This window comes from Gracilinanus agilis, chromosome 1 (genome assembly GCF_016433145.1).
Source record: "Gracilinanus agilis isolate LMUSP501 chromosome 1, AgileGrace, whole genome shotgun sequence".
Classification (NCBI taxonomy): domain Eukaryota; kingdom Metazoa; phylum Chordata; class Mammalia; order Didelphimorphia; family Didelphidae; genus Gracilinanus; species Gracilinanus agilis.
In genome coordinates, this window is record NC_058130.1 from 350,994,225 (window position 1) to 351,011,279 (window position 17,055).

At 36.5% G+C, this 17,055-nt stretch overlaps 1 protein-coding gene across 1 annotated transcript in view; it reads left to right on the forward strand.

Moving 5' to 3' along the window:
* Positions 1–17,055, forward strand: part of ADAMTS6 (ADAM metallopeptidase with thrombospondin type 1 motif 6) — a 346,468-nt gene that overhangs the window by 43,209 nt on the left and 286,204 nt on the right. The window contains exons 5-7 of the mRNA XM_044663590.1: positions 792–1,009; positions 1,761–1,844; positions 2,374–2,519. Of these exons, the coding sequence (XP_044519525.1) occupies positions 792–1,009; positions 1,761–1,844; positions 2,374–2,519 (448 nt within the window). The remainder of the gene's footprint in view (positions 1–791; positions 1,010–1,760; positions 1,845–2,373; positions 2,520–17,055) is intronic.

The window sequence follows — 17,055 nt, forward strand, 5'->3', positions numbered from 1 at the left end:
CCTTAAATTCTTAATAGAACATCATGTCTAATTTTGTTTATAGTACTTTAAAAATAATGTATACTTTAAAAATATACTTTGTCATACTTTAAAAAGAGATATAGCCTATAAAATGGCAAGGGAAGAGAAATCAAAATGATATAATACATGATAAATATATCTGAAGTCAAGAAAGGATTTGTCAAATGCTTAGCCTAGTGGTGGCTTCAGGTGACCAAATTATTCTCTGCACCTATATACAGGGTCTTTCTTTGCAAGGAAGCCGATGATCATTTTCTGTTTACTAAGGACCCAGTAAGAAAAAATGGTATTTTGTTTGAACGCAGAGAAGTACTTCCTGACTGTCACAGTGGTAAAATAATTTAAGTCTTCCTTAGAGAGCTTTAAAAAAACAACAGAAAAGAGGCAATTGCGATTAAGTGACTTGTCCAGAGTCACATAGCTAGGAAGTGTTTGAGGCCAGATTTGAACCCAAGAACTCCAGGTTTCCAGGTGTGGCTCTCAATCCATTGGGCTACCTAGTTGCCCCTAACTTCTTTTTGATTTTAGAAAGTTCAGTACCATTTTTTAAAATAAACTTTTTTGAGGACACAAGCATTTTGAGAAATCCCAATTCCATTCAAGAATGCTTTATTTCCATGCTGTTCTCATCTCTCATCTCATTCCCCAAACCTTGAAGAACTTGAATATATTTAGTGGCCGTAAGAGAAGCATATCAACATGAAACAGCTGTATTTTAAAAGGCTTAACTAGTGAACTCATCTGAAGTGGTTAATTATTTTGATTCCTAGAAGACCTCCCAAGAAGCAGCAAACCTTGGTGGTTGAATGATACTTCTGCAATTCCAGCTTCCCTCCCAATTAATGACACTTTAAGTAGTCATCGTAGACAGAAGAGATCTGTCAGCACTGAGCGATTTGTGGAGACGTTGGTCGTGGCAGACAAAATGATGGTGGGCTACCATGGGCGCAAAGATATTGAACATTACATTTTGAGTGTAATGAATATTGTAAGTTTTATCCCTCTTTGTTTTCTTACTTCTTATTTGTTTTGGCTAGACAATTTTTAGTGAGGATTTTAAATCCCAAGTGAAGAAAATACTTCAGTAGACTAACACAAATTCAGTTTATTTCAAAATGAATTTACCAAGTCCCTACCATGTGCCAGATACTAGCAACACAAAGCCAAAAATGAAAGACTCTGTCCTTAAGGAACTTGTATTCTTCTGCTGATTAGAAAATGACTATTTTGTATTCTCCAAAAAGGAAATGAAGGGTGCCCCAGTTGTCCTTTTTCAGTTTCTGGAAAGTTTTGTGTGGCCTCTGCTCGATTATGTTTCAGCGTTTTTATTTTAAAGAGAACATCGGCTGAGAATGATTTTTTTTAATACTGTTTGTGAAGTTTTTGCACATCTTAAAGTGATAGGTGTAATGCTAGCTGTTATTATTATGGTCATGTTAAAAATTATACGTAGATAGTTAAATGTTATTGCTTAAGACCCCTGCAAAAATTTTATAGGAGAGAATTTCTTTAGGTGGATTATAAAAAGCACTTGCATCAAGATATTGTTGGATAGAGTTTTATTAGTTAGGTTAATACTGCTTTTTAGAAAGCTCTTTCAGATATACTTGGCACTACTAGTTAGCCTCCTGAAAAATTGTGATAAATCATAAAATTCTACACTTTTCTTTAAAACTGCCAATTGATCGTCCAGGGATTTTTGTCTGACTTTTTGTCTTTTCTTATTTTCTGGAGGTCAGGTTGCCAAACTTTATCGGGATTCTAGCCTAGGAAACGTTGTGAATATCATAGTGGCTCGGTTAATTGTTCTCACGGAAGATCAGGTAAGACCAAGTTCTCCTTTCCAAGACCTCAAGCTGTAAAACACAGGCTACAGTATCGTGTATTACCATAGAATCTATCTCACTCTCACTTTAGGAGGGTGTATTTGACTAGGGACCTCTACTTTAAGCATTCACTATTTTAAGCAAGATTAAAATACTTAAAAGGAATATTCTTCCCATGTCATGTTGGGGATATATGTTTACATATGTTAGCTGAATGTTATCAGTGCAAGTTTGAGCATTTGAGTGGCAAAGATTTATAATAATGGTTTTATGTTTGGTTTTGTACGCGGATAATCTCAGTTTTTGTATTCACCTAATCGTTAAAGCTGGAGCTGAGAAGAATGCCTGCTCTGTAATACACTAGATGAACTCTAGGTCAGATTTTACAGAGATAAAAATTGGCAAGAGGAGATTATTCCTAGAAACCACTGCTTCTAATTATAGTCCCATTTTAGTCTTCAAAAGGCTTAACAACTGACCTTAGTAATTTGTTTGGAACATTTCTGGTATGCATGTTGTATTGCAGCCAAACTTGGAGATAAACCACCATGCAGACAAGTCCCTCGATAGCTTCTGTAAATGGCAGAAATCCATTCTCTCCCACCAAAGTGATGGAAACACCATTCCAGAAAATGGGATTGCCCACCACGATAATGCGGTTCTTATTACTAGGTATGGTTTGTTGCAAGTATTTTTCCTTTGCTTGTTGTGTGTGTGTGTATGTGTGTGTGTGTGTGTGTGTGTGTGTGTGTGTGTGTGTGTGTTCTATAGTGTTATAATATTTGCTTCTACCTAAAGCCTCAATGAAATAATCAAATGGATGTGTCATAATGAGAGCAAAGAGATAATTTATTATTGTTTAACCTTTGAAAACGAAAGTGGACTAGTCTATTAAAAATATTGACCAAACAGGAGAAAGGAAAGCTTTATGATTTGGCTTAAATTTGAAAAATGTGCTCCTTTCCACTTATAAAGTCAGGAGCCACAATTATTGAATGCAGGAAACTATATGATCAATTGAGTTTTTAAATTGACATTTGAGTGAAATGCATGTAAAAGCAAGCACATGACTTTCTGTCCAATAGCAGAGAGGGAAAAAATGTGGGGGGAGTAACAAATGTCATGGTTATCATTGGTCACAAAACTTGACTCTTCAACCCCAAAGGTATTTTATTAAAAAAAACACACAATGGGGAAAATAGAAAATATAAAGTTACATTTTCCTTAAAAAATTTCATACTCACCGAGAATGCAAAGAATCAGGTTTATTATATTGTACTCTATGCAACTATCCTCTTGGGCAAATTAGTATCACTTTTATTGTATTTTCTAGTTGAAATAACAGAAATAATGTATTTACCTCATCTTAAGACAACTGCCTCTTCTGATCTCATCAACATATAATAGAAACCAAAAGCAAAATGGAAGCAATATTGATATGGCCAAATTCAGTGCTTTTTCATCATCTTCTTTATTCGTCCTCATTTGCAGGGACATAGTTAATGTTCCCTTTGTGGAGTTTATCACAGATTAGGTTGCTCTCCAGAGATAAGATACTCAGCCAGAAAGTGTGCTCCAATGTTAAAACCCAGTCAAATTAAACCTCTTAGCATTTTGAAACTTTGCTTTGTGAATTGTTAGTTTACAGAAACAAAAACTGGGCTTTTGATTCCTATGCTTAATTTCATTTACTTTGTTACTAGATATTAACAAATCAGAAAATATTCTCATGAATCCCATTTACTCCTCTCACATCAAATGTCATAAACAACATTACATTTGAATCTTTTTGCATTTGTGGTTAGATATATCAGTCTAATAAACTTTGGTATCTATGTCACTGTGGTCTGTTTGGTTCTAATTTTCCTTAAAAAAAAAATTCAGGCAATGTGATGATATAGACTAGAGTCTCAGTGTCAGATACTACATATGTACGTATATGATACACATCGGTGAAACCGCTAGAGGAAAAGGCCTGTTCTAGGCCTTCACCAAAATAATCTCCAGGCATGTTTACACGGTGTGTGTATGTGTGTCTGTCACACATACACAAACATTTCCCCTGTGAGCCCTCTGCATTTCAGCACTCTTTCCTTGAAGCACCAGCATTTATGATTTAATCTTTTGCATCAAATAACCAGAAGTTACACTAAGGGTGAATATTTATAAGAATTCAAATAATCAAATACAGCTGTGCTGTTCGCCACCCCTTCCACTGGCTGTTACGCACAGCTGTCTGAACTTGTTATCCTGAATCGGCTCAGCTCTCCCTCTGATCCTCTACAGAGCCTTTCTTTGCCTCTGGGAGCTCCTCTGAGTGGCTCCTTCCCAGCAATAGCCTTTGATGTCTGGTACTTGAACATCAAATTTAATTTTTAAACATTTCTTCTGATGATCCAGACGAGTTTGGAAAATGGTCTCAGGGTTTAATGAGGGCAGGATCCCACAGAGATGAGTGCTTAGACCATTGTGGGTGGGTCCTGGAAAATACCCCCATTGGGTGTCGTGGGAGGAGGGTGCCCTTTGAAATTGTTGTTTTTAAAACCTCCAATAGGTTAGAGCCTATTTTGGATTCTGGTCTCTGGATTACCAGGGCTACGGGGTGGCTTCTCGGTGCATAAGGTCGGGTTCCTTCTGGTCACAACTGCACCAGCTGCTCTTGAAACACTACTTGCTAGATAGAGCTGTAACTTTCTCAGGCTACGGATCTGACTCTTTCATTTATTTATTTCTGATGTGTGAAATGAAAGGAGTGTTTAATCATTAATGCTACTTTTAGTGAAGATAACAGTGTGAACTCCACAGCTGAGATTGCTTTGGTGCTTATGACTTACTGGTAACGTCCAGGGCTATAAGCCCTTCCTCTTGGAGGTAAGGTCACAAGTTACATTCCCTTGGAATGTCAACTCACTAGGGAGAAGGTACTCGCTATATTTGTCAAGAGTTCTGGCAGAACATATTCATGCATGTGCTTATCTCTATGGGGGTCAAATTTGGACCCCCATATTTCAATGCTTTATGCAGAGAATTACTTAGAAGGATAGTATTTCTTTCCTTCTTTCCTTCCTTCCTTCCTTCCTTCCTTCCTTCCTTCCTTCCTTCCTTCCTTCCTTCCTTCCTTTTTTTTTTTTAAGATTAAAAGGCATGAAATGGCGTTTCCTATTGGTAGTATCATACCTCATTGTTGTTTTTGTTTTTAAAATTGAATCCTAATTTATTGTGTCTGAAAAACCTATCAAATCACCGTCGGACTAGAACTAGAATCATTCAAGAGAATAATTCTACTGTAGCAATAAAGGATTTTGAAGTATGTTCCCCTGATATTAAGATCATGGAAATCCAAAGAGTATCTCCATCAGTATTTTCATATTGAAAATAATATTTCTTCTAAAGATGAGTACTTCATCTATCTGAAAACTGAATACCTCTGAATTTTAAAATTGGACTCTAGAATGTGTAAAACTTATGAAATTTTCATAGGAAAATGAATAAAAATTAATAATGATCTTTCAAATAAGTTATACAGACTGTGTCTAGAGGATCTGCTTGCACCATTATTACTGTTCTATGTCTCAGAGCAAAGTATAGTGCCTTTTGATTGTAGGCTACAATGCCATTCCATCATTTAAATCAGGAAATGATTAATAATATTGCCTCTCTTTGAAATTCTAAGAAGGGAATTTAAGGAGTTAGAGAAGCATAGACATTTTTAAAGGTAGCCATTCTCTTTAAAAATGTTTATTTTAATTTTTAAAAATTTATTTACTTATTTACCTAAAACCCTTACCTTCTATCTTAGAATCAATATTGTGTCTGGGTTCCAAAGCAGAAGAGCAGTAAGTGCTAGGCAATGGGGGTTAAGTGACTTGCCCAGGGTCACACAGCTAGGAAGTTTGAACCCAGTACTCTCAATCTACTGAGCCACCTATCTTCCTCTAAAGTAGTTGTACCCTTGAGAAATTTCATTTGGTTAAATATGACTACATTATAAATATTTATATATATCTTTGTAATGAAGAAAAGTAAATTGCCAGGTAGCATGGAAAATGTTGCTTTGGGAATATCACAGGGATAGGACCTGAAATTTGACATATACTTATTAACTTTTAAAATTTCCACACGATTTAGGTGTTTAGCTAGTAGCTGAAGTCAGGAAATATCCACCACAAGTTTAAAGTCAAAACCGATTTTCAAATTTGTTCATGGCAGAAATCTTCAAGCAATCCATTTATAGCTTAAAATTCAGAAAGGATTTAGGGGGCTTAAAGTGTGTTTGCTTCAGTATTTAGTAGCTAGCATGAACAGACTAATACACACATTTTCTTGGCTCACCCACAGTATAAACTTTTAGAATCATTATTTTTTCCTATGGTCAGGAAATTAAGAAATACACATAATTTATATATTTAAGGTATTAGCAATAACATGTGTATAAAAATTGAAATTTTGGAACTTCTAACTCATTAATTATGAAAGCTCATTCAATTGCAATAATGAATTTCCTTTTAAAAATGTTTTGTTAATGAAAAGGAAAGAAAAAATAAATATATCTCTAAAATAAAGATGTTAAAAATAAGGCTTTAATTAAAATGGAGTGTACTTATCCTCTTACTGAGGTCACAGCCTGTTTACTTTTATGATGTTGGATTATGAGTTGGTAAGCATTTCCAAAGTCAACTGGTGTGTTGTTTTTTTTTTTTTTTAGTTGGGAGTTGGGAGGTTAAATGGCTATATAGCTACATGTTGAAACTTGGTCTGGTTTAATAGGACTTATTATATTAAAAATGTATTTAAAAGGACTAGATTGTGACTTCCCGACTGCATAGATTGGAGGTGGGGGGGGGTGAATTTGAATCTCAGATTTTGAAAGTTGGAAGGGGCTTCACTGGCCATTTAGTTTATCCCATGCATGAAAGGGATCCTTACTCTAATGTACCTTTCAAGTGATCTTTCAATATCACCCTCTGCTTGAAGACCCAGGAAGGAAAGCCCATTTTCTCTTGAGGCAGGACAATCCATTTGGATACCATTTTAATTGTTAGAATTTTTTTTTTTCTGATTATCAAACCTTTATTCACTTCTTTGCAATTTTACTCTTGGCTCCTGGATTTACTCTCTGGAAGCAAAAATTACACATCTTCCCCGTGTTGTGACAACCTTTCCAAAAGTTGAAGACTAAGCCCTGAGGCTTCTTTTCTCCAGGCTAAGCATCCCCAATTCTTCAACTGATCCTCATACATCATGGACTTACCCCCATGACTGTCTTCCTGACAGTTTCTAGTTTATCAGTGTCATTCTTAATATGTGATGCCCAGAATGAGATAGAATATTCCAGATAAGATTTTCTTTTTGTAAAGACTTGTGCATATATTTCAGATTTCAACATTAATGTCAAAAATACTTATTATTATTTTACATAGGATTTGTGCTACATCAGAACATGAGACAAATACCACTTTAGTTTTAAAGGAAACATTAAATATTGGAAGTTGTGTTCCCTTTAATGGGGCCCAAGGTTATGTTAGCTTTCTTTTGGCTATTACATCACACTGCTGAATCATATAGAGTTTACAGTCCACTAAGCACTCCAAATCTTTTCTGGAACAATTGCCGTCTCTCTGTCTTCCCCATTTTATACTGTTTTACAGTTGATTTTTGTACCCCAATATCACAACTTATGTGAAATTGAATTTTTTTTGTGGCACAGTGCAAAACTTTATATTTATGCCTAATGAATTAGCATTAGATTTAGTTTGATTTTCCAGCTTGGAGGATCCTTTTGGATCCAGTGTGTTAACTGTTCCAGCTTTTATGTCTTATGCAAATCTGATGAGTATGTCATTCAAGCATTTATTCAATCATTAATAATTATGTGAAATAGCATCAGGCCAAGTACAGATCCCTGGGGCACCCTTCTGGGGACCTTGGATCCCACTTACATTGAATGAAAAACAATTACTCTTTAATTCCAGTCATCCAATTAATTGTGAATCCACCTGGTTCTATTATATCTCTCCATTTTTTTCTGTAAGAACAGTAAAGATACTTCATCAAAACCTTTGCTAAGATCTAGGTAAGCTTGATCCACAGCATTAACCTAATATTGCTGTTGTTGTTGTGGACTATTGGGTCATCCAGGTGGCACAGTGGATAGAATGTTGGACATGAAGTCAGGAACATTCATCTTTCTTAGTTCAAATCTGGTCTCAGACACTTACTAGCTGTGTGACCCTGGGCAAGTCACTTAACCCTGTTTGTCTCAGTTTCCTCATCTGTCAAATGAACTGGAAAAAGAAATGGAAAACCATTCTGGTATCTTTGCCAAGAAAAACATGACCTCGGGTACTTTAGTTCTGATTAGTCAGTTAACACTTCTGCCACAGTTTCCTCAACTGTATAAAGGAGATAATAATAGCACCTACTTTCCAGGGTTATTGTGAAGATAAACCAAAATTACATTTATAAAGCACTTAGCACACAATAGGTACTTAATAAATGCCTGTTCCCTTCCCTTTGTTCCTTTACCATCTTTTTCCTTATCTTGGGTATTAACACCCTGTTATTTTTTTCAAAAAAAAAATTCAGAGTGAAGTTGACACTCCTTTATAACTCTTGACTTCTCATGGTATGCCTGACCCTTTAAAATTATTTAAACATAGGGATTATTTTTTTATAGTTGAGTTGTAAGGTTAATTCCCACTTTTTAAAAGAGCTCCCATAGACTAATCAACAAGTTAGAAAATTCTGAAAAGCTGCTAACTACTTAGCAAAGTAGTCAAGTAGCAGGTGGTTGCTGCTAACTAGCAATATTTATATAAGTGAAAAGCCTTTTGTTTCTCATTTATAGTAGAGCTAAGTTTTCTTTTCAGATGAGTTGATTAACAGATAGATGCATGTTTGGTATGTAGCTGAGCAGAGAAGAAGAATGCCTCAGCTTTTCTAGAAGGCAAAAACATGAATGCCTGAAAAAGAGTAGATCCCTAAAGGTGACTGGTTTCATGGAGTAATGACTTGGCTTTTATTTGCTGCAGTGGAAAATCTACAGATTTTCATTGTTACACTGAGTAGTTGAACTGCTAGTAGGAAAAAAAAAAGTTTTCATGAGAAGATTTCTCCATAAAGTCAGAGTTAGTGAAATAAATGAGAAAGGAAGATTATTTGTAAGCAGTTAAGAAAGAAATGCTTCTTCAATGAGTAGTAATGATATACTGAGTCTTGATTGAAGTTAGAAATAAAAATAATAAAAAGTTAGAAATAAAATAATGGCCCCATTCTACTTATCATGGAGGAAAAATGAATTTTAATACTTTTGTTCTAGGGTTAGTTAACCTCCCTTTCCTCTATCCTTTTAAATCAATCATTTACCTTTCAACTGTAGGTCTCAGAAAGGGTCATAAAACCAATTCAAATGATAGTTTTTCCAGGAAATGTGTTTTATAGTAATAGTTTGGGATCTGGTCTGTTAGAATATTCAGCTGCTATTTTGCTATGGAACCATAGACACTTCTGTAAGTAGAAAAGCTTTATTTTTGCCGTTTGTGGTTTGTAAGAAATGAACTTTGGAAACTGAAATTATACATGAGAAAATATTTGACAACTTAATTATCATGTATATTGTGCATGTACATATATATATATACATAAATTATGAAGAGAATTTTAACAAATTTCAACAATCATAGTTTTTTTAAGTTAGTATTAATGGTGTGGGTTATAATGACTTCTGAAAAGCATAGCTTTAGACAGTTTTGATTCTTGGAATACTTGATACAGTTAGACATATTAGCACATCTGAACATTATTAAGAAAACATGAATTTTCTAATGTGCAAGCATTTTGTCCCTTTGGGGTACCATAGAGACTTGGATTTGAAAAAATGATGCACATTTTTTTTTGTATTTGACTTCTGATTTTTTAATTTAATGCTTGGCCCTAACTAAGGCTAGATCATCACTGGCACCAATTTCAAAAATTCATTCTGCTTATTAAGTGATTAGTACTGCCTGTAGATGAGCTAGCTGGCTGGCAGTCCGAGTTGTGTGCCTAGCAAGGTCAAAGCTAAGAAGTGACCCTTAGCAGGAATTGTCGGGACTTTTTCTAATCAATAGCAGGTGTGAATATGGCTGAAGGAATATCAGAGAGAGTCTTGTTAGAAATGAGCTTATCACTACAATGGCTCCCTTGTGGAATAATGAATTTGAAGGCAGAATAAAAATGTGTTTTGTCTCCAATCGAAAGCTAGATAAAGTGTTACTTTGTTTTGTCAAAAGGTTCAAAATGGCACATAAGTTATTATTTCAAGATTTTGGACAATGGGAGGCAATTGTTCCTAATTATATAAATATGGTGAGTTCAGGATAATCAACTTAAGGAGCCAATAATGAACCTGGCAAGATTGAACTTGTATAAAAATATTTAAGATGATTTAAAATAAAAGATGATATAGCTTTGTAATTTAAAAGACAAATGTGACAAAGAGATGTAAACATGGAAGCAATGACAATATCATACCTTATAAAGCATGACCACTTTGTTCAATAAGCATTTATTATGCCCCCAAATATGTGCCAAACTGTTCCGGTAGAATGGGAGTAGGATGAAAAAATTAAAGTCCATGCCTTCTTGGAGCTTGCATTCATTTTCTTGGAACATATAAATAAAAATATATGCCTAAGACATAGAAAGTAATGACTGGGAGCGGGTGATGGATGAGAATAAGCCTCATATAGAAGGTAGTAAATAAATTGAACACTAAAGGAGGCTAGGAATGAAGAGATAATGTATTGAAGGAATGGGTGGCAATCTCTGTAAAGGCTTGGTGAACAGCAGAGTGGTTGTTTTATGGGTAGTTAGAATTCTTGAGAGGCATCTAGGTGGAATAGTAGATAGAATACTGACCTGGAGTCAGCAAGCCAGCTCTTCCTGAGTTTAAATCTGGCATCAGACACTTACTAGTTGTGTGACCCTGGGCAAGTCACTTAACCCTGTTTGCCTCAGTTTCTTCATCTGTCAAAAGAACTGAAGAAAGAAATGGTGAACCACTCCAGAATCTTTGCCAAGAAGACCCTGACTGAAGAGTCAGACCTAGCTGAAAATGACTAGACAACAACATTATTTCTTGCAGGCTAATAATATGTCCATTACCTGAAAAAGTAGACTGAATTTAGCTTATGAAGAGCTATAAAGGCTAAATAGAGGAGTTTGTATTTTATCCTGGTACATCAGGGAGCCACTGAAGCTTCTTGAGCAAGGACTAGCAAAGATTATCATTTTGACAGGTACATGGAGGTTATATTGAAGATGGAAGAGGAGAGGGAAATCAATTAAGAGGCTGTTGAAATAATCTAGGTGAGAGGTGATGAGGACCTGAATTAGTGGGGATTGTGTGTGAGTAGAAAGAAAGGAAGAGAGGAATAGACATAAGAGATATTATTGAAGTAAAATCCTCAAAAACTGAATGGATATTGGAGGGTGAGAGAGAAGAGAGGAAGAGTCACTGATCACTCTGAAGCTTCAGACTTATGGGATTGGAAGGAAATTGGCCCTCAACCAAAATAGGAGAGATGGGAAAAAGTGGATTTTTTTTGTTAAAAATATAATTAATTCTAACTCAAGCACGTTGAATTTAAGAAGCTAACTAGAGATCCAGTTGGAAATAATGGTCATATGGAACTGGAATTTAGGACAGAGAATAGAGTTGGACATATTCATTTGAGAGTCTTGTAGAGAGAGGGGGTATTTAAATTGATAGGAACTGATGGTTACGCCTCTTTTCTCCACACAGTATGAGTCAAGGTCCTTTACTAATAAAGAAAAAGTGATATGGAAGCTTGAAGAGAGAAGAGAAAGTTTGGAGTTTGGCGATAGAGAGTGTACAAGAGTCAATTAAACAAAAGTAAAAGAATTGCTCTGCTGTAGTGGGAGTGATCCAGGATTGGGATTTGACAAAGGATGATGTTAAAGGACTTAGAAAAGGATAGTACAACATGAAATTATTTAATTATAGGGTCAAGATTGGGAAGGAAGAAAAAAGAACAGGAAGAATACTGGTACTCTAGACAGAAATAGGAAAGTTTAGAAAGTATGAATTTGAGCAGAAAGATAATGAGTTTTGTTTTGGACATGTTGAGTTTGAGATGCCCATAGGACATCAAATTCGAAATGTTCACTAGGCAGTGGGTGATATGGGACTTGAACTCAGGGGAGAGACTGGAACTATAAATATATATATTTCTATATGAAGATGTGTAACACTGGAAATCATTGGCGAGAAATGATAATTAAACTCATGGGAGCTGATGAACTCACTGAGAGTGTATAAGGAGAAAAAAAAGGGGGGGCGGTTCAAGATAGAGCCTTGGAGGACACTTAGAGTTAGTGAGCATAACATGAATGAAGATCCAGGAGATTGAGAAAGATGGTGAGACAAGAAGGAGAAGAACCATGAAAGAATACTGTGATGAAAACCCTCAGAGAAGAAAATATCCAGAAGGAGGTATTAGTTAACACTCTCACATACTGCAGAGCAAAAATGATGAGGATTATGAAAAAGTTATTAGATTTGATAATTAAGAGAGCGTTGATCACTTTGGAGAGAGCAGTTTCAGTTGAGTGATGATAATGGAAGACAATTTTCAAAGGGTTTAGAAGAGGGCGAGAGAAGATATAGTGGGGAACTATGAATGTAGATGACTTTTTCAGTTTAGTTGAGAGAGGAAGAAATGAGTTGATAGGGAGGGAGAGATGGCAGGAAGTAGTGATTATTTTTATGAGAATGGGGAAGATGGCTGTGTTTGTAGGTAACAGAAAGAATTAGTAGGTAGGGGGAGATTGAAGATTAGAAAGTGAGAATGTATGACTTGAGGGGCATCTTGCTGAAGAATATGGAAAAGGATGTGATTAAAGGTACATGTAGAGGGGCTAGCCTTGGCAAAAAGGACCACTCTTCTTCAGAGACTGGAGTTAAAGGAGAAAATGGTGTGGGATGATATCAGGAGGATATAATAATCACCAACAAGCATTTATTAAATGCTTAATATGCCCCAGGCACTATGTGAAGTGCTAGAACTACAAATACAAGCAGAAAGAAAAACAGTTCGAGTCCTCAAAAAGCTTTTATCCTAATAGGGAAAGACAATAAATAAAAAGAAGCTGAAAGGGGGAGATGAAGCCATCTAGTGATATGACATGATAAAGTCCAAAATGTAGCCTGTAGAGGAATGAGACATGGCTGACCTGGGTATTCTTTTAAAATAAAGACTCTTCGAGGAGTCATCCAAGCAGAAGGAGAGGCAGAAGGAGTGAAGGATGCATCTAAGGTGTGAATTCCAGGGCTGGAGTGAACTTCCTGGATGAAGAAGTTTCTGGGATATAGTAGAGAAGAGGAATGAGGCTGTATAATGAGGAGAATGGGAGAAGCATCTTGCATTGAATGGCCTGGATTTTTTTAGGCAGAATGAGTGGAGGTCTTTAGCTGGGGGTAGAGGGAAAAAGAGAGGCTGGTATGGATGAATTGAGGGGAGAAGAGATTTGGGACACCCTTGTATGTGAGAGGTATAAAGAAGTAGACAGGGCAAGTAAATATCAACCTCCATCGCTCCCTCCATTCCCATTTTACATGTGAAGAATCTGAGTTGTGGAGGGATTATATGACTCGTCCAAGACCACACAGCAAATAAGTGGTAGAAGAGTGGCTAAATTGAAGCTCTGTTGTCTCTGAATCTTCCCTTTGTACTCGATGTTGGCTAGCCTTTTTGGAAGTATCGTATTCAGTTTTGGAGCCCATGGTGTGGAGTGAACAAATATTTAACAGTTCAGGACATTTTTTTTTCCAGTGCTGGGGAAGAAGATAAAAAGAAATGCTTCTTGTCCTCAGAGAGCTTCTATTCTACTTTATTGTTTATGATTCTTTCAAAGACATTGGGTAACAGATTGTCTGAGGGAAAGGTTCTATGAACTGGATTAATTTAGCAAGGGACTGGTAAAGCTGATTGGAAAACTGCAAATATTTCAGGTATATGAAGGGATATTTTTATGAATGAGGATTAAGTAAAGCGCTTCTTTCATTCTGCCAGTAGAATCTTGCTTCTTTTATTTATTTATTTAAAAATTTTATTTATTTAGAATATTTTTCCATGTGTTATATGATTCATGATTTTTCGCACCCCTCTTCCCTCCTCCCTCCCGAATCCAACAAGGAGTTCTACTGGCTTATACATGTATCATTGTTCAAAACCTATTTCTATGTTATCCATATTTGCAATAGAATGGTCATTTAAAGCCAAAAGCCCAATCATATCCCCATCGAACTATGTGACTTATCTTATGTTTTTCTTCTGCGTTTCTGCTCCCATAGTTCTTTCTCTGGATGTGGATAGTGTTCTTTCTCATAAGTTCTTCTGGGTTGTCCTGGATCATTAGAGTCTTACTTCTTGAAGGAGCAAATTGTTCTGTTTTTGTCTTTGTAATGAACTTAAAAAATCCTTACCTTCTGTCTTAGTATCAGTTCTAAGACAGAAGAAGGGCAAGGGCTAAGCAATTAAGATTAAGTGTTTTGGGGGGCAGCTGGGTAGCTCAGTGGATTGAGAGCTAGGCCTAGAGACAGGAGGTCCTAGGTTCAAATCTGGCCTCAGACACTTCCCAGCTGTGTGACCCTGGGCAAGTCACTTGACCCCCATTGCCTACCCTTATCACTCTTCCACCTATAAGTCAATACACAGAAGTTAAGGGTTTAAAATAAAAAAAAAGATTAAGTGTTTTGCTCAGGGTCACACAACTCAGAAGTATCTAAGGTCTGATTTGAACCCAGATTCTGGCACTCTGTCCACTGGTAATAAACTTTTATTGAATTAAATAGAATTCATAAGATAAGTCCAGAGGGAAGGGTTTGTGTGGTAGCAAAGAGGAATTGTTTTTTTTGGAAGAGAGAGGGAAGGAATAAGTATTTTTATAGTATCTCCTATGGGCTAAGCACTTTTTGCAAATATTATCTCACTTGATCTTTGCAACAACTGGGTTAAGTGACTTGGGCAGGGTCACACATCTAGTAAGTGTCTGACACTGGATTTGAATTTAGTTCTTTCTGACTCCGGGCCCCAGGGTCTGTTTTCTCTTGTAGGATTTGTAAGACACTGAAATATCTTGCCAACAGAGGTGGTTTGGTTTCCCTTTCTGTAGTTTTTAAAGAGAGGGTAGACAGATTACTTTCTTGGATTATGGGAACATAATCTGCTGCATCAATCTGCTCTTCCTCTGCAAGGGAATGAAGTAGGTGTTCATGGACTCTTCTCTTAAACTGAATCAAGATCTATAGGAAAACCCCATAAAAAAAGCTGCTAGCTTGTTTCTACCTCTAATGTACAAAGATTTTAAAAATTTTTTGCAGAATTGAAGAGAAATTTAGAAATCATCTAGACTAACTTCTTTTATAAGTGAAAATTGAAGCCTTGAAAGCTGCTTTGGAGGAAGTCACATAAGGAGGAGGGTACTGGACCCAGGAGCTGGATCTAATTCTTCTGGCTTTAAGCCTCCTTCTACTACATCTTTCTGAAATGTTCTTTAGAAACTGCTTATTCCCTCTTTCCACTGATTTATCCAGGTTTGACCACTTGCTTTTACCTCTAGGCTTAGTCTTGCACATCCTGTGTTTGTCTCTGGCCTTGGAAAGGAAGGACATAAAGATTCCCTCTAGAGTGACTTGACCAAGCATCAAATCTTATATTCGCCTCCTGTATCCTATGTCTGTTATTCACACTTTTTTTTTTAGATCCTAATGTAATGTATTGAAAGTAATTTACCAACCTTATGACACTATTATATATGTACATCACTTATTATTATGATAGAAATATCATATCAAGAATCTATTATGTTGTGAGCCATCAAATGCATGTGAAATTAATTCACTGATGTTTTATTTTATTTTTTATTTTTATAAAACCCTTAGCTTCTGTTTCAGATTCAATTGATTCCAAGGCAGAAGAGTGGTAAGGACTAGGCAATGACTTGCCTAGGTTCACACAGCTAGGAAGTATCTGAGGTCAGATTTGAACCCAGGATTTCCTGTCTCTAGGCCTGGCTCTCAATCCACTGAGCCACCCAGCTGCCACCTGATGATTTTTAAGATGACATCATTTTCCCGACACCTAGCAAATCTTCTCTTAGGTTGGAGGCACTTTCAGCTTTTCAAATATCCACTATTTAGTGTAATCCATTCTATAACAACGCACTTCCTGGTTTAAGGGACTGTTCTCTAACCTGGAGTATCATCTTTTCTCTTAAAGAAGGTAAGACTAATAGCTCACATTTATATAGATCTTTAAAGTTTATAAAAATAAGCCTTACAAAAATAAAAATAGCTTAAATAATTATAAATACAAAAAAAAGTAGTTTGAATAATTCTCATTTTAGAAATGAGAGCACACAAAAAGTAAAGTGATTCATCCAGGGTCATCTATCCTGGCAGAAAGAGCAGCAGGTTTTGACTGCAGATTGCAAATCCAGGAGCTCTGACTCCACTAAATTGTCTTCTATTTGTTCACTTCTCTAACTCGTTCTCAGTTGTGCTTTCTTTTTGCTGTAATAGACACTGGTTAGGACTTGATATAGTCAGTCTAGGCATTTATTAAGCTAATACCGTGTGTTAGACGTTAAGGACTGGGGATACGAATAAAGGCAGAAGATAGCTTCTGCCCTCTAGGAGCTCACAGTCTAATGAGTGAATACAGCATGAAAACAGCTCTGTACGAAAAAGCTATGGACAAGAGAAATTGGAGATAATCCACAAAACCATAGTAGTGAATTAGTTAACCCATTAAGTGGGTTCAGGAAAGTCTTCTTGTAGAAGATGAGATTTTAGCTGAGGTTTGAAGGAAGCCAGGGAAGCTTAAAGGTGAAGATGGAGAGAATTCCAGGCATGTTCAAACTCTGTCCCTCTCTCCCTCCTCCCTTCCCCCTCCCTGTCTCTGTCTCTGTCTCTCTTTCTCTCTTTCTCTCCTTCTCGCTTTCTCCCTTTCTCCTTCTCTCTCCATCTCTCTCCCTTTCTCTGACTCTCCTCTTTTTCTCCCTCTCTCTCCCTCTTACCCTCTCCTTCTCCCCACCCCCTTTCTCCTCCCTCTCCCTTTCTCTCTCCTCTCTCTTCCTTTCTCTCTCTCCCTGCCCCTCTCTGTCTCTGTCTTTGTCTCTGTCTCTGTCTCTCTCTTTCTCACTT